The 27,246-nt window shown below is 42.8% G+C and overlaps 1 protein-coding gene across 1 annotated transcript in view; it reads left to right on the top strand.

Moving 5' to 3' along the window:
- The window catches only part of LOC135200162 (peptidyl-prolyl cis-trans isomerase sig-7-like), a 140,561-nt gene extending 113,315 nt beyond the window's left edge, over positions 1-27,246 (top strand). Inside the window, exon 4 of the mRNA XM_064228520.1 lies at positions 5,539-27,246. Coding sequence (XP_064084590.1) covers positions 5,539-7,321 — 1,783 coding nt within the window. The 3' untranslated portion in view covers positions 7,322-27,246. The remainder of the gene's footprint in view (positions 1-5,538) is intronic.

Raw genomic sequence — 27,246 nt, forward strand, 5'->3', positions numbered from 1 at the left:
GACTTTTGCCTCTTCCTTCGGGGTTTCACTCTGGTAAGGAAGAAGGGGAATTAAGCTGTTCTTCTGAAGATGTTGACGGAGAACAGCCTTCGACGTCTGCTTCTTCGGACTACCAAGTCTTAGCTCGGCTTCTCCGTGATTCGTTCGGGGATACCTTCCTTCCTTCTGCTCCGCCTTCTCCTCCCTCGCAGTTTTCTTCGTCGAAAGCAAGCAAGATGCCTGGTTTTGTTAAAATGAAGACTTCGCTATCTACCAAGAGGGCTTTCCATAAGGTTAACACCTGGATGGAATCTAGGAAAGACAAAGGAAGGAACCACTTTCCGCCCTGACCTCCGTCTAGACTTAGCGGTAAGGCAGGGTATGTGGTACGCAAACACTGGGTTGAAGAGTTGGACTGAAGGTTCCTACTTTGGCGCAAGGAGATTTCGCCAGCGTTGTGGATGCCGCTAGGAGATCTCTCTTAGCTTCAGCTAAAGTTTCGTGGACAACTTCAGAACTGGATCATCTTTTGAAGGGCCTTTTCAGGTCCTTGGAAGTCTTCAACTTCTTAGACTGGTGTCTGGGAGTGTTAGACAACCAGTCTCGTAAGCCAGATTCGATTAGCCTCGGGGAGCTGTCCAGTGTATTGTCATGCATGGACAAGGCCGTCAGGGATGGCTCGGAGGAGTTAGCCTCTCATTTTTCAGCAGGCGTTTTAAAGAAGAGATCGCTTTATTGCAATTTTGCAGCTAAATCTGTCTCTCCCTCACAGAGGGCAGAGCTTTTGTATGCGCCTTTTTCGAGCCATCTCTTCCCCCAGGCTATGGTGAAGGATCTGGCAGTAAGCCTTCAAGAAAAAGACACTCAAGACCTTTTGGCTCAGTGGTCGCGACGTCCTACTGGCCCTTCTACGTCTTCAGGAGGCCAATCTATTAGAAAGCAGAAGCCCTTTCGTGGAGGAACTTCAGCTAGATCTTCACCCCGAGGAAGAAGTCTTCCTAGAGGTAGAGCCCCGGCTAAGTCTAGGGGCAAGAAGTGAGAGATCCGTCCTTCAGTCGCCGGTAGGAGCCAGGCTGCAGTTGTTTGTAGAAGCCTGGAGAGAGAGAGGTGGACACCTGGTCTCTCAACATCATAGAGAAGGGGTACAAAATCCCTTTCGTAAAGTCGCCCCCGCTGACTTCCACTCCCAGGGACTTGTCCCCGTCGTATCCTCGAGAAAAGCGGAAGATACTTTTCGACCTGCTTGAGCAGATGCTCAAGAAGCGAGCAGTGGAACAGGTCTTAGACCTGGCAATGCCAGGATTTTACAACAGATTGTTTCTAGTTCCAAAACAGTCGGGAGGGGGCGGCGGCCGTCTTGGACGTAAGTCGTCTGAAGCTCTTTATAGAGAAGCAGAGGTTCAAGATGGAGACACCTCAGTCAGTTCTGGGGGCCTTAAGACCTGGAGATTGGATGGTATCACTCGACCTTCAGGACGCCTAACTTTCACGTCCCGATAATCCAATCCCCAATCAATGAAAGTACCTTGCGGTTTACGTCCTGAAATAAGGAAAGGTACTTTCAGTTCAGGGCTCTTTGTTTTGGACTTGAGTTACGGGCCCCATTTGGCTGTTCACCATCCTTAATGAAGAATGTGGCGAGGTGGCTCCATCTTTCCAACATCAAGATCTCCGCTCTCTGGACGACTGCTCATAAGAGCCTCTTCGCAGACCCGGTGCCTGAAGGACCTGCAAACGACTCTGTCTTTAGCTGCGTCCCTGGGACTTCTGGTGAACTTCGAAAAGTCACATCTTACCCCAACACAGTCCATTGTGTATCTGGGGATTCAGATGGATTCAGTGGCTTTTCGGGCTTTTCCTTCCCAGGAACGTCAGCAACAAGGCATAGAAAAAGTGTCAGCCTTTCTAGGGAAGGATTCATGCTCGGTGAGGGAATGGATGAGTCTGCTGGGGACCATTTCCTCGCTGGAGAAGTTTGTTTCCCTGGGGAGGCTACACCTCCGACCTCTTCAGTTCTTCCTGTCGGACAGCTGGACAGACAAGGACAACCTCGACATGATTTTAACCATCTCAGAAGAGGTAAAGAGCCATCTAAGATGGTGGCTCGATCCGTTGAAGCTGTCAGAGGCCATGTCCCTCAAGCTTCGGATACCCCGACCTAGTGTTGTTCTCCTCCGACGCGTCATCACGGGGTGGGGAGCACACTAGGGGGGGAGGAAGTGTCAGGCACCTGGAGAGGGGAAAACAGGTAGCCTGGCATATCAACTTCAAAGAGCTGACAGCGGTTCAGTTAGCGCTCCGGTTCTTTCAAGACAAAGTCTCCCGTCGCGTAGTCCAAGTCAACTCGGACAACACCACAGCCCTGGCATACTTGAAGAAGCAAGGAGGAACGCACTTTCGCTCCCTGTTCGCTCTAGCGAAAGAGATTCTTCTTTGGGTGAAGGTGAGAGAAGTCACGATCTTAACAAGGTTCATTGCTGGAGTAGAGAACGTCCGTGCGGATCTCCTCAGTCGACAAGGACAATTGCTGCCGACAGAGTGGACCCTCCATCAGGACGTATGCCAGGAGCTGTGGGGTCTTTGGGGATGTCCTTTGGTGGACATTTTTGCAACATCAAGAACGGCGAGACTTCCTCTTTACTGCTCCCCGGTTCTCGATCCGGGAGCAGTAGCAGTAGATGCCCTTTTATGGGATTGGACAGGCCTAGATCTCTACGCATTTCCCCCCTTCAAGATTCTGGGGGAAGTGTTAAGAAAGTTCGCAGCTTCGGAAGGGATGAGGTTGACGTTAATAGCCCCCTTTTGGCCCGCAGCGGACTGGTTCACAGAGGTGATGTCCTTCCTGGTAGATTTTCCGAGATCTCTTCCTTTAAGGAGAGATCTACTCAAACAGCCCCACTTCGAGAGGTACCACAAAAACCTCTCTGCTCTGAGTCTGACTGCGTTCAGACTATCCAGAAGCTGGCCAGAGCGAGAGGTTTTTCGAAACCTGTGGCTAAAGCTATCGCCACCGCGAGGAGACCATCATCAATTGCGGTGTACCAATCGAAGTGGGCAGCTTTTAGGAGCTGGTGTAAGAAGAAAGGAGTTTCCTCTACCACGACCTCTGTGAGCCAGATCGCCGACTTCCTACTTTATCTCAGACGAGATTTGAAGCTTGCAGTGTTGACCATTAAGGGCTACAGAAGTGTTTTATCTGTGGTTTTTCGTCATAGAGGTCTAGACCTAGCTAATAACAAAGATCTCCATGATCTATTGAGATCTTTTGAGACCACCAAGGTGCCTCTACCTAAGTTGCCTTCTTGGAACTTAGACGTGGTCCTGAAGTTTTTAATGTCAAGTCGCTTTGAACCTCTTCACACTGCGTCTTTGCGAGACTTGACGAAGAAGACTGTATTCCTAACTGCTCTGGCGACGGTCGAGGAGAAAGGTTAGCGAGATACAAGCTATTAGTAAGCACGTCGGCTTCAAAGGGCATAATGCGGTCTGCTCTTTGGGAATGACGTTTCTGGCTAAGAATGAGAACCCCTCCAACCCTTGGCCTAAGGCGTTCGAGATCAAAGGTATGGCAGAGATCATTGGTCAAGAGCCAGAAAGAGTCCTGTGTCCTGTCAGGGCTCTAAGAGAATACCTTCGGAGAACAAGGAATTGTAGAGGTTCTGCGGAGAACTTATGGTTCGGTCAAGAGACCAGATATGCCCATGTCCAAGAATGCGCTGGCATTCTTTTTAAGGAACACCATAAAGGAGGCTCACTCATCTTGCAAGGATAGTGACTTTGGAATGTTAAGAGTTAACGCTCATGAAGTGAGGGCTATTTCGACCTCGATAGCCTTCCAGAAAAATATGGCCCTCAAAGACATTTTGAGTGCCACTTTTTGGAGGAGTAACTCGGTGTTCGCCTCGCACTACCTTCGGGAGGTGAAAACAACGTACGAAAACTGTTACTCTCTTGGGCCATACGTCGCCGCAGACACTATTTTGGGGGCAGGAGGTAGCACTCATCCTTTCCCATAGAAAAGGGTAGGTGAGTTTTTAGTCTTTGTTTTGTTTATGGTTGTAGGGTCGGCCGCCGAATGCGGACTTCCCTTCTATTAGCCTTTTTATGTGGGAGTATTTTGTTAAGCTAACTTAGGTGGTGGTTTTGCCTCGTTGCCCATAGAAGTATGGTCATGGTCTAGTCACATTGTGGTCACGTCCCCGTTGACAGATCATCTAGAGCGCACCAACTACACAGGTCTCTACCTTGTTGGTAAATCTAGTGAAGCAGATGCAGGCTTGGGTGACGGTAATCACGAAGTCAGCTATGCTAACAGGTAAGGAACCAAGATGTCAATCATCTACATGTATATGTTTCCTAAAATCCTTTTCTGTCTCTCCCACCGCCAAAGGTGGGATTCAGCTATATATATATCTGACACGTAAGTTTCATGAACAAAATGATATTGTTAAGATACAATAAAGTTTGTTCATACTTACCTGGCAGATATATATATTTAAAGTACTCACCCACCTCCCCTCAGGAGACAGTGGAGATAGAAATCTGATAGAAAATGGGAATGGTTCCTGATACCCGCCTCCCAGCGGCAGGAATGGGTACTAACCACCCTACTCCCACTACGTGTGTCGTAAGTTTTTAGAAATTCTGTCGGACTTCAGAGAATACAGCTATATATATATCTGCCAGGTAAGTATGAACAAACTTTATTGTATCTTAACAATATCATTTTTCAAATTCATTACATGACCTAATGCTTTGGCGAAGAATATGTCCATGATCCCACCTCATTTCAGTGTGGGGTCAGCTATATGATTAGTATGTACTGGGTAAGTCTGATATACAAAAATTTTATTTTTATAATAAAATAAGATTTTGTATATATACTTACCCAGTAATTATATGATCAGAGCCCACCCACCTCCCCTCTGATGGACATTATGCATGAAACAGAAAGAAGTGCTTTGCTGAGTTGTGCCTAGTGTTGCCATTAGGGGACGGCACTGTATATCTACACTGAACAATTGAAGCGCTACCCGTGAAATTTGAATTAGGCTGCCGTACGTTGGAAACTATAGCTATATAATTACTTGGTAAGTATATACAAATCCTTATTTTATCATAAAATTACCATTTTCATATCCACTAAGATTACAGCTATTTTCAGAAGATTAGTTGGACTTGCAAGTTTTCCTTCTGTTTAGAAGAGGTTTACATCTCTCCATTATCGAAGGGACTAAGACTGTCATCATGCCCTCAGAATATAGGCCAATTTCAATTACCCCAGTTTTATCTAAGGTTTTTTAGCTTTTTGAAGCTTCTTTGTTGGTTGGTTAAAGGTAATAACTTGCTACCACCATTATGACTTGGAAATTTTCTTAAAGGCCCTGCTACATAATCATTTGATGATTGTAATGAAACTCATATAAAAAATTAGTTTAAATTGTTGGGTTGAAAGTAGAGAGTGCTTAAGTTTCCATGAATTATTATGTATTTTGGTACATTTTGAAAATCATAATCTTAATACTTTTGTATCAAATCTGGTCATTATTGTCTTTGCAGGTTTGGTTCCCAGTTTTTCATCACGTTGGGAGAGAATTTGGATTCCCTCGATGGGGAGCACCTGGTGTTTGGTCAAGTTGTCGAAGGATTGGAGGTTATTAGCAAGTTGAATCAAACTCTCACGGACAATAACAATCGGCCCTACCAGGATATCCGCATATCTCACACAGTCGTTTTGAATGATCCTTATCCTGATCCTGATAGTTTGGAGTATCCAGATGAGTCTCCAAAACCCACAAGGGATATGTTAGAATCTGATTACATCGCTGCAGATGAGAACATTGATGACACAGAGGGGAAGACCATGGATGAAATACAAGAGGAGATTGCAGAAAGGGAAGCAAAAGCCAGGGCGACCATCTTGGAAATGGTCGGTGACTTGCCCGATTCTGATATGGCTCCCCCAGAAAATGTTCTGTTTGTATGTAAGCTGAATCCTGTTACGACATCTGACGATCTTGAAATTATCTTCAGTCGATTTGGCAAAATAAACTCGTGTGAGGTGATTCGAGACCGAATAACTGATAATTCACTCCAGTATGCCTTCATTGAGTTTGCTGAGACAAAGTCATGTGAAGATGCTTACTTCAAGATGGACAATGTCCTAATTGATGATCGTAGGATACACGTTGACTTTAGTCAGTCTGTGTCAAAGATCAAATGGCGAGGGAAAGGTAAAGGAGTAGAATACTTTGATGAAAGTGGTAGGAAAGTTGATAATAGAAGAGGACAAATGTATGACCCAAGCAAAGAGTATGACAGGCAGAATGATAGAAATCGAAATTCTTATCAAGGAAGAGGTGGGAGAGGCAAAGATTTTCGGTCATCAAATGGAGGACCCAGGCAGTATCATAGGGATTTTAATAAACCTTGGGACAGAGATAGAAGATATCAACAGTGGGGTAGAAATGGTGGTCTGAACAGAAATTATCGAGAAAATAGAGACAGGGAGAGATATGAAGGAGGGAGACCCTTTGGGCAGGATGACAGAGATGAGAGGAATGACAGATTTGGCAGGAGACATGATGGGAGGAGGAATGACAGAGATGAAGACAGGAATAATAAGAATAAGGGGAAGCATGAATCAAGGAGGGATGGAAGACATGAAGAGAATAGAACTGAGAGAAGCACAGAAAGACACGAAGGGAGGAAAAATGATAGTGATGAGAAAGCTGATAGATATACAGATAAGCGTGGCGAGAAGGAATTGAGGAATGATGAACAGGGTGAAAAAAGTGTTGAGAAACCAGAGAATAGAAGACTTGACAAAGATGACAGGTCTGAGGGTGAGAGTAACTTCATGTTAGGATCCAGACTGACTGGAGATAGAAGTAGTAAAAGTAGTACAGAGCTGCTGGAGGGAGCTTCAGCAAAAGAGGATGCCCACAAGAGGAGGCATTCTCAAAGTGATAACAGTGATCTCCCAAGTGACAGTGAGGCACGGGAGAAGCTCCTCAAACATTTAAAGAAATCTCTTAAAAAGAAAAAGAAGAAACAAAAGAAATTGGATAGTGAGAGTGACAGTGATGGCGAAGAAGATGAAAAAGAGAAACGAAAGAGGAGGAAGAAGAAGAAGAAGAAGAAAGCCAGTTCAGATTCAGACAATTCTGGTTCTGATGTAGAAGTTAAGAAGAAGAACAAGAAGAGTAAAAAGAAGAAGAAGAAGTTAAGCACAGACTCAGATGATTCAGATTCTCAGTCTGATTCAAAGAAGAAAAAGAAGAGTAAGAAGAAGAAGAAAAAGAAGAAAAAGGAAGCTGGGACATCTGAAAGTTCAGAATAGCTTCCATAAAGGAAACCTGTTGGGAACAGTGAAGTCTGCTTGCTCATGGAGCATGGCTGTAGTCTGTTCTGTTCCAAACAAGGATCAATTTCATTTATATAATGAATATTCAAAGCCAAGGGACTTGTTAGAAAATCTTGTTATTTGTTGAAACAAATTTCAGTGTTCCCATGGAGTACCTTACCTCAGATTTTATTTATGATTTGTGGTTTCTTTGAAGGTCCTTGTAGAGTAAGAGATGCTGTGCCGTACTCGATATCTTGTACGTATTGTACTAGAAGTGATTTTTATGCTCTTTAAAGTGTCTCCAGAAAAGAATGTGTTTTGGATGCTTATAATTTCAGCTTTTGTTTGGTTCATCTGAGTTGTATTATTTATAACTAGTGTCCAAAAGGCTGGTCAGAGTGAGTACATATTATGATGAATTTTTCCATTTGTACTGCATTTTTGTATCGGCAATGTTAAGTCATTGCTTTTATGAGTGAATGTTGGCTTTTTATGCCTTTGCCAGGCTGGAAACACGGTGTACATATGTGCAATTATGTTCTCTTCAGAAAGAAATCAAATTGTTCATAATAATTTACTCTGCTTGTAAGTACTGCATTTCTGTTTTCCCTTGACTGCACCTTAGAAACATCCTTAGATAAAGGTTGATGTATAATATTTCGTTATTGTGATGAGCTTGTTGCCATAAGGTACCTTAAACTAACATAGACATAAGCGTATTTTTGGTAAACTCTTGTCAAGAGATGCAAGAATAAGGGATTTTGGTTTTAGAATTTTGTAGATCACTTCACCCAAACTGAAGACTTATTAACTAATGCCATAGAATTTTATTCTATACATACTTTGATTAATTACAGTAAAATACTGAATTAAGATACTTTTCTTTTAAGAAATCAACATTTGTTCCTATGGAAATACAAATCATTGCCTTCTATGGTGGAATATTCCTCAACACAAGCTGGAAACAGTCAGTTGAACTTGGTAAGAAGGCATTTAATTAATGTTTGGTGGGTAAGTTATATTATTTTGCTTGCATTTGCGATTAAATGAAATGAAGAGTGTAAATAATAAGTGTGAAGGATGTGAACAGGTATGTGTCTGTTTTATATCCTTGGTGTGTGTATGACCAGTTTTGATGTTCTGCAGAAGGTTCTGTGAGAAATGTGCTGGCTGGTCTTCATCACAGTGGGAAGGTTCAGCATCAGAGCAGAAGGCTAAAAGATTATATTGGTGCCTCTTTCAGCTCCTTCCTCGTGGACTAATTTGCCTCTTCTCCTCTGGCTTGCCAAGGGAGATACTTGTGAGAAGTTAGGCGACCAGCAGATGTTCTCTGACAGTGCGGACGTGCTTGCATGTGCTGATCATCTGGTCCTGCTTCATTAGCGTCAAAGTGTAAAACAACCAAGCCTTTGGGAGTGGCCACGCCTTGTGTGTGTGGTATCAGGAAGGCTCAAACCTATTCAAAACCATTACAATTAGCTAAGGTTTCTTCTTCACCCAGGGGCCATAACTCTTCCCAGCTCCCCCTTCTGAACAGATTCAGCTAGAAGGGGGGTTGGAGGAACAAAGAGACACTCAGATAGACTGTTTCCCATTTCAAGCTGCCACAAGTAAGGGTGGCCTGTGTCCTCTGGGATGGTCACAAACCACTTTTCTTGGATTGCAAGCTCCTCTGAGACACTAACCCTGTGGCTGGCTTATCCACTAGGACCTGCCAAAGCTGTGGCTCTGTTGGCAGAGGTGAGGGTGATGCTGGAAAAGAATGCACTAGAAGTTGTAGATGACCCTTTTACAGTTGGCTTTGTGGATGAGAAATCAAATGGGAGTTGAAGACTGGTAGTTGACCTCTCTCTGCAAATTAAGTTCAGGATGCTTGCAACTTTTTCCATGTCAGGTTCCGTCAGGGAAGGGGACTATGTTATTCTGGTGGATATGAAGGATACGTATTTTCAGATGTCCGTCCGTCCGTCAGTCCTCCAAGGAGTACTGTAAAGGACTATATACCAGTTTAAATCTTTTTTTGTTCATACTGGCAGCAGTGTTATGCTTTATCTCAGTAACTGGCTGGTTCTGGCATCCTTAGAGATGCAGTTGCCACAGACTACCTCCTTTCCTTTTGTCACACCATCGGATTATAATAAACTGGGGAGAAGTTGGTGCTTGTGTCTAGGTAGCAGGTAAATGTGGGACATGCTGATAGACACTGTAGGAGTGATTTTGGTATGGAATCTCTCTTTAGCAAACTGAGGAAGGTAATAGCACAGTTTTTGTTGTGACAAGTCATCCTTGGTCATCTGTCATCCTTGGAGAAGCTTGTGCATCTTGGGTATTTCCACCAGTGCTTATGTCAGTGGCAATTGAAGTAGCATTGGTTAGCTGAAACAACCCTTCCTCTCACTTAGCGCCATTGAGTCAAGAGTAAGGGAGTACTTTTCTTGATTGCTGGATGACAGGACTCCTAGTTTTTTGCACACCCGGTGGATCCGTTGGCTTCTGATGTATGGACAAACAATGACCTTCATCTGCACATCAACATCTTGGGAATGTGTTTGGTATAAATAGTTGCAACTTTGTGATATCATGCAATGGTCACTACATTGTACTGAAGAGTGACAACATTGGTATAGAACTGTACAGTATGTCAGCAATAGAAGAAATATGGTCTTCCTAACTTTGCCTGGTGTTGCAGAGGCAAAAGTGTTTGCCACATTTTGAGCTGTCAGGCAGGGACATCCCAGCCAGTAGGGATATTTTGGTAGCCAAGCTAAACTGCCAGGGGCCAGTTAGAGGGGACAGATTGGTCCCTATTTTCTCATTTGGGAAAGGCTTTTTGAGCTATGAGAAACTTCTGTGATCGACCTGTTCGCCGCAGGATTAAACCAGAAGCTCCTAGTGTTCTTCTATCTCACTTTAGACCCTAGGGCTGCCTTGAAGGATGTCTTCCAGCAGCCCCAGGCATAATCTCAGCTTTGCTTATTCCTCCTGCCAAGATGTCAGGTGATCAACCAAGTATCTGTCACTCTGAATCTCAGATAAGCCTGGCAGGCCCTGGTTAGCCCCACGGCAAGAGGTATCCTTAATTACCAACAAGCTAACTCGTGTGATTGAGGTCTCCTGAAATTCCCTTGATCCACTCTTCCTTGTTAGACTCATTTTGAAGTAGCCTTAATTAACATGGCACTCACATGGCTGGGAACCCTGTAGTTCTTGTTCATGAGTTGGTTCAAAAGCTCAGAACTCACCAGTTTCAGGAAAAGATACACAAGAATTTTTCACATCTCTCTAGTTGTGACTTTATTATTGGCGAGCCTGATGAAGTTCTTTTGTGCTTAATACTAGCCTTGCAGTACTATCTAAGACTTAACCTCATAAGTCGGAGTCAGGGTCTCATTTGTAGTGCCAACAGGCACAAAAGGAAGGTGTTAAAGAACAACCTTCTATTTCTGGCTTTATGATGGGATCAAGTTTTTCTCACGATATGGACTATCATCCAAGCAGGATGAGAGCTCATGAATCAGGGGCATTTGCCTGTCCCTAGCTTTCTGGAGAAACATAAGTTTTACAGGTATTGAAGGCTGGTGCCTAGCAATGCCAGGCTACTTTCACCTCATTTTACTACAAGGACATCTTGCACAAGTCCATGGAACCTTACCTTAGGACCTGTGGTAGCAGCTCAATAGGTTGTGTAGACTCCAAGCCCCTTTGACAAAAAGCATCTACCCAGCCTTAGGTATACTTGGATGGCATAAGGCTGGAGTTTCAGTTGGTCAGCAACTTGCTGTCTCTCTTTACCTAATTCTTCCTTCCTTTGCAAGGAAGCAGTCTGACTGAGTACTGCATGTGCTCGACAGGATATGATTTTACTTCACAGTTGTGTATCCTGTCCTAGAGCTTCAGCTTATAAGATACAACTTTCTTTGCTTAATTCATCAAAATATGATTGACCCAGATATTGGCTACCTTTTGAATTGTGCTACCCTATCTTTCAGGCAGCTTGTAGTTTTGCAAAGTTTTCTTGGAGTGAAAGAATAGATATGTCACCCTTGGCTCAGGGCCCTATCAATCTCTCATCCCTTGCAAGAGTATGTGGGAAGTTATAGAAGTCATTGGTCCCATGCTCATATTTATGACTAGGATCGTTGGCATTTCCAGTAGGAGTGTTAGCTTGCTCCTGAGTCGTGACAATATTCTTCCACTGTCAAAATGAATCTCATAAAAGGCAATAGTTTGTATTTTCAGAGGAGTATATACCAAATTTTCAGAGTATTTCTGGATTTCACACTTATCTGCATATCAGTTAACCACCTTATTTATTACCTAGCTTCTTTGGCAGTTTCCAGCTCACGCTGAGGAATACTCCTGCATAAAAGGTTTTGTTTTGTATATATACAGGAGAAATATAAAATTACAGTACAGTACATATAAAGTTTGGGATTTTTAAAAACCTGAAAAATATATTTCAGATATATTAATGATAAATCAATGGATACCTCATGTACAGTTCATGAAAAGGAAAAGCATTGGGAATCCTTGGCAGTTAAGGGCTGCCCAGCAAAGGGAAATTAACCCTAACTTTTCTCATTTACTCTGTCACCTTTCTTATATTTTAGCATCTTACCATCAAATGTTACCTCAAAGTAGGCAGTAGTGATGTCAAAATTGCAGTTGCATATTTTTTAAGGTGTATTATATTAACACAAATGTTGGACTTCATTTTGACTACCAATATTGTTACTTGGCATATCACAAAGGCGGCAGGCATTAGTGAAAGTAGAGGGGACTTCAATGAGAAATTTGTTTGTATCTACAAGAAAAAATGTATTTTTAAAGAATGTGGTTATAATGAATCCAAACCATTTGTTTTAACAGGAATTGAATTTCTTTGTAGGTGGTAGGTGAGAGAAGAAGATAGGTTACATCAAAATGGGGACAGAATTGTTTTGATTAATTGATTATTCCTCCAACTGCCAGTCATGGTGAAGTTAGTCAACCTTTAAATGTCATTAAGGATTACCATGTATCCTTGAGAAGGCAAACTCAGAGGCAGTTCAGCTCTGCAAAGTCAAGTTTTATCCTCTCAGAATTGGCAGTAAAACTGCAGTAAAAAGTAAAATACTGAACCAACATGTAAGAGCAAAAGATGAAATGATCCTTAAGGAAGGAAAAAAGTTAGAAGAGATGGCAGTGAATCGGCATCATTTAGGGAGGAGCCAGCTCACAGGATATATAAAAATTGTATTAAGAAATCAAAGCATTACATCCATAGAGGTAAGCCACAAAACACGTAATTTGTTTTTGAACTATCAAAAATCTCTATTTCACTTCTTTTTTAGTGTTTTATGGAAGGCTTTTCCAAATTTCCATAGAGACAAGTGTTTCACCATCTCATACTCAGCCTACAATTGCCTTAACCTGTACCTCAGACCAATTAGCAAAAACCTGTGTGTGATGGATATATATGTGAATTTTGTGTGCGACTATTACCTTCATGGTAGCTGTCATTAGGACTCGGATCGTAAGAAGACAGTCTTTATGTTTAATTTTCTTCACCTTATGTTTCTTATTTCAAGATATTACTTGAAATGCAGTGAAAGGCTATCCATCAAGTTTAACTACCGTATATTTCGGCGTATAAGTCGACCGGAAGATAAGTCGACCCCCCAATTCTGAGTAAATTTTTATGATTTTAACTAATATCGGGTACATTAGTCGACCTATAAAATGTGAGGCCAACCGTACGCTCCAAATAAGTAGCAGGGTAAAACGTATCATATAAAATAACCTGAATGTTATTACGGTACATATATTGCTCTACTTACCATAAGGAATACAGGTGATATACTCGGTATATTAACAAATCTGTGTAATATATAAAAGATGAATACCGGCAAATATGATTAGAAATGACGAGACGAAAGATACGTTACTCGAATGTAATGTAAACAAACAAAGCGCTAACTAACGCTGCATAACAGCCTACGTATATATGTATGTACAAACTGCCACTCAAGTTAATGTTTTGATTGGGTTGTTAAAACGACGTGCCAGTATTTTATTATTATGTTGGAATATTCCTTGACCATTGGTTCTTCTATGGCATAAACAGGCTCATTTGAGGGAAAACGAACCTGCAGTTGATTCACCAGATTCAAACTGGGATCCTTATGATGAAACCGTGAATGATAATTTGTTTGATGAATTATTTAATTCAAGTGACGATGACTCAAATAATTTTGAAGGATTTTAAATACATATTTACTATTAAATGCATTTTATTTTATTTTATTTAAAGTGATAAATAAGGATTTCATACCATAAATGTTTTTGAACAATACCCCGGTAAATAAAAACTGTCAAGAGTGAACGCATCCTTCTCAATTACTTTACTACAAATGGCTACGCAATGTTTACACTTGCTGCGCGATTGGGTTTTTTCAAGTTACTTTGATTTTTTTCATTTTATTTAAGGAAATGGATGTTCTAATGTATTATTATTGTCGTATTACATTGTGAAATGTTTTTAATACTGGTATTTACATACATAGTTACCTCAACAAGGCTGACATTGTTATTAGCCATCTGTAAAGCCTGGATTCCCGTACCAATATGCCAAAATAATAAAGATTCACTTTTTGTTACCGTTAGATAAGTCGACCCCCTAATTTTGGCATGATTTTTTGGGGCTAAAGGGTCGACTTATACGCCGAAATATACGGTAATAATAATTCAGAAATATTTAGTGGCATTTCCTCATACTGGATTTTACAGAACTCTGACCACCTGATGAGAGGCAAAATGCAATAAGTAAGAAAGATCATATAGTATAGCCTACATTTGAACATGCAGAGTATCTAACAGTCAACAGACATAGCCTGTATATTTTAATTCCATGTAATGTCTAGCCAAATATAACATGTACAACTACATAATTTCAAGGATTCATCTGCAGAATGCACCACCTATAAAAAAGGTGAACTAGGAAAAGCCACTGATAAATGCTATACGTACTATACATTTGTATGTGGTTTTTTTCATAGCAAATAGTACACAAATTTCAACATTTTAACGAATCTTGAAAGTGAAGACATAGCATATAAGAACATAGTAGACTGCTACTAATGCACATTCAGAGGTTGTACTATATAAAGGTATACGGCACCCTATTGATTTATATTGAATACGTCAGTAGCATGCTTTGTGTTGTACAGAACATGATGGGTCAATTACTTTGGCAACAAAGGAATCCGTGCTATGCAAGCTAGCTCGATTTTTTGTTTTCTTTTGAATCCAAATTTTTTGTACCAGATATCCCAGTATGCAACAAGCAATGGAATCTGATAACTTTAAGTTTTAATATGCAATTTAAAAAACAAAATTGGTGCTTGTGGGATAAGTGTTGTATGAAGAAAGAGTTACATAACATTTAAAAAGTAATCATATGTGTAGAAATGTTGCTCTTTGGTCATGTTAAACTACTTTGTAATATAATAATATAATAATAATAATACTTTAATAAAGATGCAAAAAAAAAAATTTTTTTTCAGAAGTACCATTTCTACTTTGTTTTTGGTATAAAGCATATCAAGAGCCCTAACTGATTTCAAACTTGTAGTTAAAGTTAAAGGAGGATGTCTGGTTTTGAAGCTCAATTGTATGTATGGCCAAACTTTTACCAAAGAGCTTTGTATTCTTATAGTACTATGAAAAAATTTAATTATTGTAGGTGATAAATGATAGACTGACAAAATGAAGTTGATAGCCTTTGAGATTATGTTACAGCATATATTTTTGTACTTATGTTTTGATGCTCAGTTCTTCATCACATGGAATTTGGTTGTATTTTACAAAGACTGCTTATTTGTGGAATATTGTATGCTTTTGCTCTGATTTAATGACTTGTGTGAAGGGAAAAGTTAAAAGAAAATATGCAAATAATTAAAGTCAATGCAGACACTTGGATCTTAACTTTTTACAAGAATGATAGGCCATAAGATTTTCACATTATTATTATTAAGGGCATATTATTATACATTTAATTTGACCACTCAAATCATATTTCAAGACTTATAACTGGTTCAAAGGCTTTATCCTTAAAATAATGAGCAATGAAAATAGGTGTAGGAGAGTTGAATAAAGGTAGGCAGCTGGGTGGAAGTAGTCTAGAGGGAATAGACAAAAAAAGAGAGAACTTTTAATGTACTGTTCTATCTCAGGTTTGATAAAAATATGTATTATCATTATTGACAAATAACTGTGCTTGAAGCTTACGTTATTTACCAATATGATTCCTGGTGCTGCATACCACTCAAAATTTTGTTACAGTAATTGTATCATCATATTTAGGTACATTAGTGATTAGCATGGAGAAATACCTGTGAACTATTGGAAGCTTTGTCTCTTCAAAGTGTGGCAATTGATAAGGGTAAGGGAGCTGATCGCCAGTTCCTTCAACATATTTTTACTGTTAATAACTATAAGAAGATGGTAACTTCAGCTCTGTGTCAAAAGGAAAACTTAATTGTTTTTGTTGAGTTTAGAATATGTGTTTATTTCTAGGTATGTATTCATCTGTTGAGGGATTGCCAAAGTTTCTTTTCCAGTTTCAGGTCCTTTCTTTCAGCCTCTACAGCATTTCAGTATTCACCAGAGTTAAGTTTTAACCCTTATGGTAGTTAAGTTATTGTTTTTATTATTGTCTGACCACCTCTTAATGGTTGGCACACTTCCAGGGGGATTTGTATCTGCAGATACCTGAATGACTGGTTTGCAGTGATACTTAAAAGTGGTTCTTCCAATTAAGAGTGAAACTATGATTCTCCAGAATTTCTAAGGTGTTTCAAGAGCTGTTGTAATTTTTAAGGTTTTATTATATTTTTTTTTTTTACCAAAAATACCAACTCACTTGCTTAGCTTTAAAACTATAGGGAAATGGAGCTTTCCTTGACATCTCAGAATTATGGCAGCTGCTTTTGAAAAAAAATGTATTTTTTTAGTGGGCTGAAACTTGGATGTCTGCAGGGAGTCCTGAAAAGTCAGTGGAATTTTCATCGTGCAGTCACAGATGATCTTGTTTTTGGTGTTTTCCTGATCTTCATGCAGTTTTGAAAAAGAATGTTGGTATGCACCCTTGGAAAACCTTTGAATCCTATTCTTACCCTTTATTCAGCATAATGAGTATTGATAACAAGGTACAGTGCATCCTTGACTTATGGCGGGGATCCGTTCCAGTGCAAAAGTGCCTATACCATTATAGACAATGATGTTTCAGACCAAAAGCACAGAGCTTGCCTAATTTCCACATAACCACATGTACAGGGTGTTCCCAAATTAGAGCTCCCCCTCTACAGCATAAACTAAAATTGATTTGGACAAAAACAAAAGTAATTCAGAACAGGTATTTATTTAAGTTTCTCTCTGAGTATTTAATATTTTTTGTGGCCTCCATCTGCCTGTACCACAGCCTGCATTCTTGAGGGGTATGATTTCAGCAAATCGCAGAAAAGCCAAGACTCTAACTTTATTTCCCTGAGTACTTCGATCACCTCTCTTTGCAGGTCTTCGAGGCTTGGTATACCATCATAGCTCACTGTGCACGCTTCAACATGATCCTTTAAGATACTACGAATGTTTTCACACACATTAAGGTCAGGGGAGCTACCTGGAAATTCACTTGACGAGAAGAAATCGATACCACTGTTTCAAAGCAGCTTCTGTGTCTGAAGAGCCTTGAAACATGGTGCCTTATCCTGCAAAATTTGACTTCAATAGATAACACATTTTTAGGATCTTTGAGGAAAGGAAATACTCCACCATTAAGCACAGTTTCTCTGAAGTATTTGCCATTCCATGACTGTCCTTTTTCCTTGATGATCCGCATTAACCATTTGGCTGTGAAACAGAGAAGAATTCCCAAACATCAGGAAATTTCATAACTTGGTGATAGCGCATGTCATCGCTGATATCATCCAACTTTGCTGCCCAAATGATGTAATTTTTATGATTTGGCTTCCTGACTGTGTAAATGAAGAATTCATCTGATTCAGCAACATGGAGAAAGTCAGCTTCATCCCAATCTTTAAGAAATTAACCACAAAACCATGCACGATCATCTCTCTGTTGCTGAGTGATGTTGGGCTTGCTGATAACATGAAATGGCCTGATACCAGATTTTTTCAACTCACGATATACAGCACTATAATTTCTCTTCTTTCCCCTTTTTGTTTCTAGTTCAAGTGTCAATTTACGTAAAGACTTTCATGGTCTGCCCACTGCCTCAGCCATGATGTCTTTTGACTCCTGAGAAAGGACTTCAGGCCTTCCAAGATTCTCACTCTTTTCGTTTTGATAGTCATATGGATTTTTGTTCCAGTTTCTTTTAACAAAGGATTCATCTCTTTTAATGTATTTAGCTATCTAGGAACATGAAATGAAGGATGCGCCAGCATCCCTGGCCTCTCTGAAGGTTGTAGCCCGGATTCGGTCAATCCGTCTGATTTCCTCCAAGTCGTTAGTCAAGGCTGTATCTAACTCCGTCACTCAGTCTGAAAATACAAGAAATGTAAAATGAAAAATAGCTTAATAGAAACTTAAGACAATGTACTTGGAGATAGGCTATAGCAGAAAACTTCTTAACTTTCCATTTGTTCTGTGGAGGGGGGGGGCGCCTCTAATTTCGAAACACCCGGTACTTTGTGTGGCCTATGGTATTGCTCATTAAATGTAGACCTGGCAAAAATTAATTTTTTGTGTAAGGCATGGCTGCATTAAATGTAATCTGTTGCTGCAACCAGTCCAATGAGCCAAAGAAGCTTACATCTTTTTTCAAAGTAGTATGCACTATTACTCACCACTGATATGTATTCAGATAATAGGCAGACACTCAAAACTGCAGTTGACTTTGGTTGTCGAGCTGACTGGTCCTTTTTATTTGTAATCTAGGTACCTTAGAAGAAATTACGGGATTCTCTCTCTCTCACTCTCTCAAAATGCTATTGAAAGGGTTGGTTGTCATGTTATTGTGGCTGATGAACTTTTAGTTGTCAACATATTGGGAGTTTTCACTTTATTCACTTGGTCACTTAAAATTGGCTGGAGCTTCTCACTGAAGTCCTAGGAGAGAACTATCCAGTACCACATTACTCTGGCTGCCATACCTATTATGGTACCACTTGTCCATGGAGTATCTTTCATTTCAAGATTGGAGATATATAACTGGAAGAGAGGCTTTTCTTGCTGGGGTACCTAGAAGATTCCAGGTTCCATCCTTGAGTCCACATTAGATGTCAACCAGGCAAATTAGGCCATCATCAGTGATTGGTGTCCCATTGGAGCCACCACACAGCAGATTAAAGACCTCTTTGAGGCTGAGGGAGGCTTTGGAGAGTGATGTCACACTTGGAACTGTCTTTGTGTTATCCTTAGCATCGGTAAAGAAGTTGAGCAAGGATGGGTATCACATGTGTAATCATTTGTAGCCAAGTTTGTGTCTAAGACTTGGTAACTAATCGTGGGCAATGATTCCGATGAGATGTCACTGTATACAGTAAGTTTTCCAGTACTACCTACACATGACTTGATAGCTTAGGCCTGAGTGTTGATGAGTCTTCATTAGTACCAAGAGGCACAAGAAGTAAGTAAACAAAAATGCTATGTAGTTCTGGCCTTAGGAGGTTGAAAGTAGGTATATGAGTAGCTGGGCCAGGATTACAGCTCCATACCTGGAGAGAAGGCTTACAAAGTCAGGGTTTTGCTCAGTCCTTAGTAACACAGGAATTGAAGGCAAGTGTGTACTGGTGCAAGACAACCTTTACCTCATTCTACCTCAAGGATGTTGCCCATAAATCCTTGTTCTTAACAAGGAACACTGCTTGAGCTCTTTGAGAGCATAAGTCTTGCCTAAGGTTGATGATACTGAAAGGTGGGTTGAATGATTGGTGACATGTAATTTATCCTTTGCTTTTCTTTTCTTCCATCCTGAGCCCAACTTACTGGTCTGGCCAGATGCAGGCAAGTTACACAGCAGACATCCTACCTCTGACAGTTTTAGTTTGCAGATATGACTCCCTTCATCTCTGGTCTTAACAATAGGATAATTTCTAGCGCCTAGCGGGATCCGGTTAAAAAGCAGATAAATGCAAGGAATCTTGTGATATCTGGCAACACATGCATAGCTTGGGTTAGGAGTGGTCAAGGACGACGCCGCTATGCCAGTCTTTCTTTTGACCGCCTGGGCGAGAGTTGTGTTTCACCTCTTGGCCTTGTCCCGTTTCATTGCCCATTCCGTTTCTTTTAGTGTGTGTGTGTGTGTTTGGCTGGTATTATGGCTTCTTCTGCTCCTTCTCAGCGTCAGCATATGTGCCCCGGAGTTCCAGGTTTTCCGTGTTCTCGTTTTTTGGCTTCGGCAGTGACCAACCCTCACATCACATGCAGTAGGTGTTGTTCTAATTTTTGTACTATTACGAATCCTTGCACGGAATGCCAGGCATGGCCTAAGGAGCAGTGGAGGTCGTTTTATGGCAAGGGAGAACATCGGAGGGTTTCGACTCTTCCTACTTGGGCAGGGTTTGCGCCTATTCCCGATGTTTCGTCCAACACGGTAGCCAACCCTCATAGTAGCGTTGTCTCTGCATCTCCTTCCTTTTCTTCCATTGATTTGTCGATGGAAGTATCGGGAGGCCGCCAGGGTTATGTTTGTAATGTAGCCCCTTCTTCCTCGGGAGTTTATTTGGTTCCCGAGAAGGTTGAGGCTTTTTCATCAATCTCTTCTCTTTCAGACTCGAAGGCGTCCAAAATGGCGGCGATTTGGAAGACGCTTGGGCTAGGGGGTACCCCGTCCTTGGAGGGGTTGCTAGCGCATTTTGTGGAGGCTCGCGCCCCCTTTCCCTGCCTAGCCAGATCATCCCCCCTCCTCCCGGCCTCATCTTCATGGGTAGCTGCAGTCGGCCATCTTGTATTGCTCCGCCAGTGTCTGCCACCGCTTCGAGTCGGAGTGACGCTGCGGCGTCAGCCCTGTTGATGACGTCATGGGGTCTGTCTTTGTGTATTTCTCCGCCAGTGGCGTCTCTTTCCCCCTCGCACTGAGGGGGAAGCCGTGACATCACTGCCGCTTGTGACATGACTCACATCGATGACGTCTCGCCCAGTCATCTCCTCTGATCCGCCTTTCTCAGCCGTGACGTCATCACTGCCGCCCAGTTCGCTACATCTCCCTTCCTTGATATCGGAGCCTTCTCTGGCACATCAGTCTGAGGTCATATGCCAGGCAGAGCTTCAGAGGTTGGACTGTATTAGATGTGAAGTTGGCTGCCTTATCGGTTGGGAGGACTGGTAGGAAATGTGTTGCTTCGTCCCTGCCTTCTGAGAAGAGTGCGCATAAGAAACTAGTGCTGTCTTCCTCTCCCTCTTCCCGCATATCAAGCGTTGGAAGGCTAAGGACTTTGCCCTTCCTTTGCCTTCAAGGGAGGAACAACATGGACGTGTTCGCGAGAGTGCTGTGGTTTCGGGCAGTGTTAGTGGTGTGCATTCTGCAGGAGATGCTTCGTCCTCTGCCTCAAATCTCGAGCGTGTGACACACACACACACACACACACACACACACACACACACACACACACACACTCCATGCACATTACGAGCTTGTTGCAACCTCCCCTGCCCGTGCACATGATGTTAGGGCTCCTTCTTCTCCAAGGCATATTCATTGCCGTAAGGATCTCTAGGCGCCTGTCAAGAGGTAGAAGGTAGTGAGCACGAAGTTGGTGCAGCTGGAGTGTTTGCCTGCCTCTCTCGCTGGTGCTTCCAAGAGTTCGACTCTAAGGGATTTTCCTTCGATCTCGAGTGTTCGAGTTTCCCCCCCATCTCATGTACATACGTCCGCCACGCCCGTGACCATTCATGGACATGTGGAGTCATCTGTTGAGGTAAGTGATGTTCCTACTATTATAGTGGGTTCGTCTCGGAGGCCGACGCTTGGACCCAGCCCAGACAGGTTAGTTGGGGTTTCGGGCTGTTTGGCTACTAACCCTTCCATTAATTTTGGTGGAGAAGGCGCCTTAGAAGAGCCTACACATCCTTCTCGTCGTCGGTCTCCGTTGCCGGAGCAGGAAGAGGGAGACATGCAAGAGTTTCTGTCTTCCTTTTCAGAAGTTGTTGATCTGATTCGTGGGTTTAACATTTGAAAAGTAGGCCTCAGGCTTGGTCGTTTTACACTCCTTCTTGCTTGGAAGCCTTGGTGGGAGCTACTCAGGACCCCAAAACATCTCATCAACTTCCTTTGTCGGGGCACGTTCAGTCAGTCTTGCAGAAGGTTAATGACTCTGTTTCAGACAGGGACAGGTCGCTTTGCTCTAGGGGCTCTACCAAATTACTACCCCCGCCTCTCATGAGACATAGGAAGTACTATGCTACGAGCTCTGCATTTTTGTTGTCACGCCATCTTAACCCAGACGTCATTCGCATGAAGCTGGGTTTGACTTTGGAACAGGTGAGGTCAGTGGCTCCAACCTTGTCTCCACAAGATGCCTCAGCATCTCAGCATTTGATTCTACGGCAGCCTCCATGTTGCAGACAGTTTCTTGGCTGGACCAGTGGTCTGTGGTTATTGCCAAGATAGCTTCCAACAGGTCCCCGGAAGGGTTGGTGAGTGCCTCCTCACTTGCCAGTCTGTTGCAGTCCGGGGGCAAGGCGTTTTCATATTTGGCTCACCTCAGTGCCAATTTATGGGCTAATCATTTTCTGATTAGGAGGGACGCGGCTTTGTCTTGGATGGAGAGATCGCTCGACACCGAGTCCTTGCTGGCATTGAGGAACGGAGATCTGTTGGAGTCCCAATTTTTGTTTCCTCGGACAGAACTCGAAAATGCGATAGACTGGCGCCGGGCTGACACCAGAGACCGACTGATGCACCAGCAGGCCCTGTCTAAGTCGGAGTCTCATCCTCGGAGACGCCCGGCACCTCCTCCTCCCCCTGGTTCGACAGCCCAAGTCAGAAGATCAATACCCCTTTCGCTCTCGTTCCTTTAATCCAAGAAGGGGCCCAAGGGGCAGAGGTAAAGGGGGTCGTCAGTAGATTAGGCATCTCTCCCTCTCCTGTGCCACGGGTGGGGCCAAGTGGCAGAGTTATGGGACGGAGAAGTGGGTGGTAGATGTCCTTCGGGTGGGATACCTACTGCCATTCGACTTCTCTCCTCCTCTGTCGGACAAGCCGCAGCTCAGGAAGGCATATCCTCCAGATTCTCTGAAGTTCTTGGCTCTTCGGGAGGAAGTGCAGAAAATTCTGGACAAGGATGTGATAGAGGGAGTAGTGTGTCCGTCCCTGGGGTTTTACAGTCATGTCGTCTTGGTGCCCAAGGCATCGGGAGGCGGAGGGCTATGATCGACTTATCCACCTTGAATCACTTCGTTAGGAAGACACAGTTCAAGATGGAGACCCCGCGTTCGGTGTTGGCAGCCGTGAGGGAAGGCGACTTCATGCTGTCGATAGACTTAAGGGACGCATACTTCCAAATCCTTGTTCATCCCACATCCAGGAAGTTCCTTCGCTTCTCACTTGCGGACAAGATCTTCAAGTTCAAAGTCTTGTGCTTCGGGCTGACAACGGCCCCTCAAGTGTTCACAAGGGTCTTCTCTCTCGTGTCAATTTGGCCTCATGCTCAGAGGATCTGTTTGCTGAGGTACCTCGACGATTGGTTAGTCTTGGCAGTTTCCAGGGAGAAGCTGCTGCAGGACAGGGATCGTCTACTTCGGTTCTGTCTGGACCTGGTCAAATTAGTCAACCAGGAAAAGTCGAACCTTGTACCCAGTCAAAGGATTCTCTACCTGGGCATGGTCATTGATACATACGACAGTGGCAAAAGTTTTCCCATCGGATCAGAGATTGGAGAAGTTGCGGGCGGTAGCGCGCAACTTCCTGTCAAAGTCACATCAGTCAGCTCATCAGTGGCAGGTTCTTCTGGGAGTGTTGTCTTCCCTGGAGAAGCTGGTCCCTCATGGGCGTCTTCATCTTCGGTCTCTGCAATGGAGACTGGGAGAATTTTGGTCTCCGGCGGGGGACTCGCCCCGATTTATGGTTCCTCTGTCTCTGGAAGTAAGAGAAGACCTTCGCTGGTGGTTGGACGGCCAGAATCTGTTGAAGGGTGTCCCTCTGCGTTCTCTCCCACCGGACTTCCTTCTGTTCTTGGACGCCTCCCTCATAGGTTGGGGCGCTCATTTAGGCGGCCTCATCGCTTCAGGCGTTAGGAGTTTGGAGGACAAACAGCAACATATCAATGTCTTGGAGTTGAAGGCGGCTCTCCTGGGTCTGAAGGAGTTTCGGGGGAAGGTAGAGGGTCATTCTGTCGTTCTCATATCGGACAACGCCACGGTGGTACCCTATGTGAACAAACAGGGAGGCCTGGTTTCACATCAGCTTCACGCCTTGATTGTCGAGCTTCACTAGTGGGCAGTCAGCAATTCGGTAGAGCTCTCGGCCAGGTATATCCCAGGCAAACGGAATGTGGTCGCAGACAAATTCAGTTGTTGGGATCAGATCCTTGGCACAGAGTGGTCCCTTCATCAAGCGGTAGTAGACAAGCTTTTCCAGGTTTAAGGAGACCCATGCTGGACCTTTTTGTGACTCGGTTCAAAGGAAGCTGGAGATATTCTGTTCAGTGGTCCCAGATCCTTTAGCATTGACAGAGGACACATTCCAACATCCCTGGGACTACCTGGAGGTGTATGCCTTCCCTCCGTTTTGTTTGATCCGTCAGGTTCTGAACAGGCTGATGAGTTCACAGGGTCTCAGGATGACTTTGGTAGCCCCATGGCCTCAGGCAGAATGGTTTATAGATCTGCTGTTGTTGTCAGAGGTTCCGAGGGAGATTCCCCCTTGGCAACATCTTCTGAGTTAGCCCCATGCAGAAAGGTTCCACCAGTCAGTAGAATCCTTGTCTCTTCACGGTTGGAGGCTATCAAGTATCTCCTCCGCATGAGAGGTTTTTCTCAGAACAGCTAGGCACATGTCCAGCAGTCTTAGAAAGTCAACCTCCGCGGTTTATCAAGGCAAATGGGCGATCTACTGTGATTGGTGTCGTAAATGGGGGTTTTCTCAACTCGCCACCTCTATTCAGTGAATAGCAGACTTTTTAACCTTCCTCAGAGACAAGAAAAGTTTGTCCATTCCTGCTATTAGAGGCTACAGGGCAGCACTGAGTTTGGTGTTACGCCTTAAGGGTATCAACATCTCCTCTTCCTGGGAACTTCCCTGCTAGTTAGGGGTTTGAGCAGTCGAGTTCTCCTAGAGAGCTCAAGCCTCCAACGTGGGATGTTTCCTTGGTTCTTAAGAGCTTCACTAAGAGTCCATATGAGCCCTTGCGTCACTCATCTGACAGGAACCTGACGCTTAAGACAGTTTCCTTCTGGCCTTGGCATCTTCCAAGAGGGTAGGAGAGCTCCACGATCTGAGCTATGAGGTGAAGCACACCAGGGGTTGGGGGTCGATGTCCTTCGAATTTGTCCCAGAATTCGTGGCCAAGACCCAAAATTCCTCGGTGCATGATGACAGGTTCACTTCGTTTTCCATTCCATCACTGACTGACTTTGTGGGTGGTGATGCTCAAGAGCTTTTGTTGTACAGCTGTACGGGCCCTGCGTTGCTATCTTAAAAGGACTCGGCACCTTAGACCAGGCTGCCGCAGACTTTTTGTTAGCACAGGCCGCACAAAGAAACAGGTGTCTAAGAATACTATCGTTTTTTGGATACGGGAAGCCATCAGACAGGCATACTTGACACTTGATGATTCCACCACCACGTCTGTGCAGGCTAGAGCACATGACGTTAGAGGCATTGGTCCCTCTATGGCTTTCAAAAAGAACTTGGCTGTACATAGTCTTGAGCGCTGTTACTTGGTTACGCCAGTCCACGTTCACCTCCTTCTATCTTAAGGATGTTGCCCACAGATCTACGGACACGTTTTCCCTGGGTCCTGTGGTGGCTGCCCAACAGGTTGTGTAACTCATAGTTGCCCTTAACAGGGCACCTTTGTATCTTACCTAAGATGATTGTGTGGATGAGAGAATGAGTGAGTTGGCTGGTCTCCTTCTTTCTCTTGTACCTTTCCTTCTTCCTTCGGGCGATTTAAGGAATGGACACGTCATTCGCTGGACTGGTCTGATACAGGTGAGTAAGGTCGTCATACTGATAGTGTGGTCGTGCAATATACAAATATCTTACCCGCTATTTGGTAGCATATGCTCCACTCCTTGGCAAGGAGGTTGTTGGGAGTAATACAAACCCTGGTGGCTTGATTTGTTATTGGACAGTCAAAGTTTCTCTTTGGTTCCCTATACAATGGTTATCCCATATATCATTGTACGTCACTCAGGTTCCGAGTGGTTAGATATCAATTTATCTAGCTTCTCAATGGGCTTCAGTCCCTCTCCAAGAACCATTTCTTTTGAGAGCTGGACTGCTGGGTAGGCCCCTAGCCGGTCTAGGATGTCTTATACCTCCCTCCAAGTATGAGTCTATCCTATTGTTCAGACCGAAGGTTTTTTCGTGTATGAACAAATGACAAATTTTCTAAGACAATTTGTATTTTTCATAGCTACAAACCTGAGGTCTTAACATTATACTGCCTGCCTCTAGCTGCCCCTCTGTTTGTTAAGTCATCCTGAGTTGGGAAAGACTGGCGTAGCGGCGTTGTCCTTGACCACTCCTAACCCAAGCTACGCATGCATTGCCAGGTATCACAAGATTCCTTGCTTTCATCTGCTTTTTAACTGGATCCAGCTAGGTGCTAGAAATTATCCTATTGTTAAGACCTCAGGTTTGTAGCTATGAAAAATAAAAATTGTCTTAGAAAATTTGTCATTTTAACAAGGGTGAGGGTAGAGTATTATCATACTTGGGGTTATTTATGGTATTGTTATTGCCTTCTGAACTGGTTCTCCCATCACATATAGGAAAACAGCGTTATTCAAATTTTATGAGAGCAAGGTGCAATAAGGAAACTGCCACAGGAGCCTGTCAGCCACAAAATCACATATACCAGACAGTACAGGTGGCTATCTTTCCCCTGCTCGCATATATGAAAGGAAGCTAACATTTCTTGGTGGGTTGGAAAAGACTAGTCATGTTCACTGGACAATAACTCATAAGAATGAATTGCAAATTTGGCATACTGCATTTTTTCACAGTATACAAAACCAATGTCTTTTATCATAAATCTTCCGTAGACTAATCTTACATATGTCCCTGTCCAGAAGGAAAATAATGAGTGCTATCAGTCAAGTTGACAGTTGGTACCCTCTTCCCTTACTCACTGGCCATTTTTCAAGTACCCTGTCATCAGGGATCAACATTTGGGTCAGCTTTCGCCAAAGGCATATATAGGAAAAATTTAATATACATTGCAGTTCAGTTCCCAAAGTCAGTGTTAAGGCAATGGTAATGTTAAAGTTTTTTTTTTCAAAATCACTATAAATGAATATGTTGTCATTAAATATTTATGGTAAGTTAAAAGAAGCATTTTCTCAGTAATTGCTCTTCAGTTTCAAATTTTTGACACTTCATTATTGTAATTTATATTAGTTTGGTTGCTGCATATATTAAACAGGGAAGGAAATACTGTACTTGTTTCAGCTTCTTGTCGATTACTTTGTAGTCTGAAATATGTTATCATAACTGAATAATTATTGACTTTCAACACATTTTTTGTTTCACTGTTAGATTGGCATTTCCTTAAAGTATAGAGTAAATTGTAACTGAAATATGGCATCATAAGATTTCAGCAATACTGTACTGATTGTGATGAACTGTACTTTGAAAGAAATCTATTTATTACTTGATAGCTATTCAATTCTTAGAAAGATAAATCATTAAGACTTCTGTACAAAGATAACCCCACTGTACAAATTAACTAATAAAACTTTTTACTCAAGGA

The sequence above is a fragment of the Macrobrachium nipponense genome, chromosome 26 (genome assembly GCF_015104395.2).
Source record: "Macrobrachium nipponense isolate FS-2020 chromosome 26, ASM1510439v2, whole genome shotgun sequence".
Classification (NCBI taxonomy): domain Eukaryota; kingdom Metazoa; phylum Arthropoda; class Malacostraca; order Decapoda; family Palaemonidae; genus Macrobrachium; species Macrobrachium nipponense.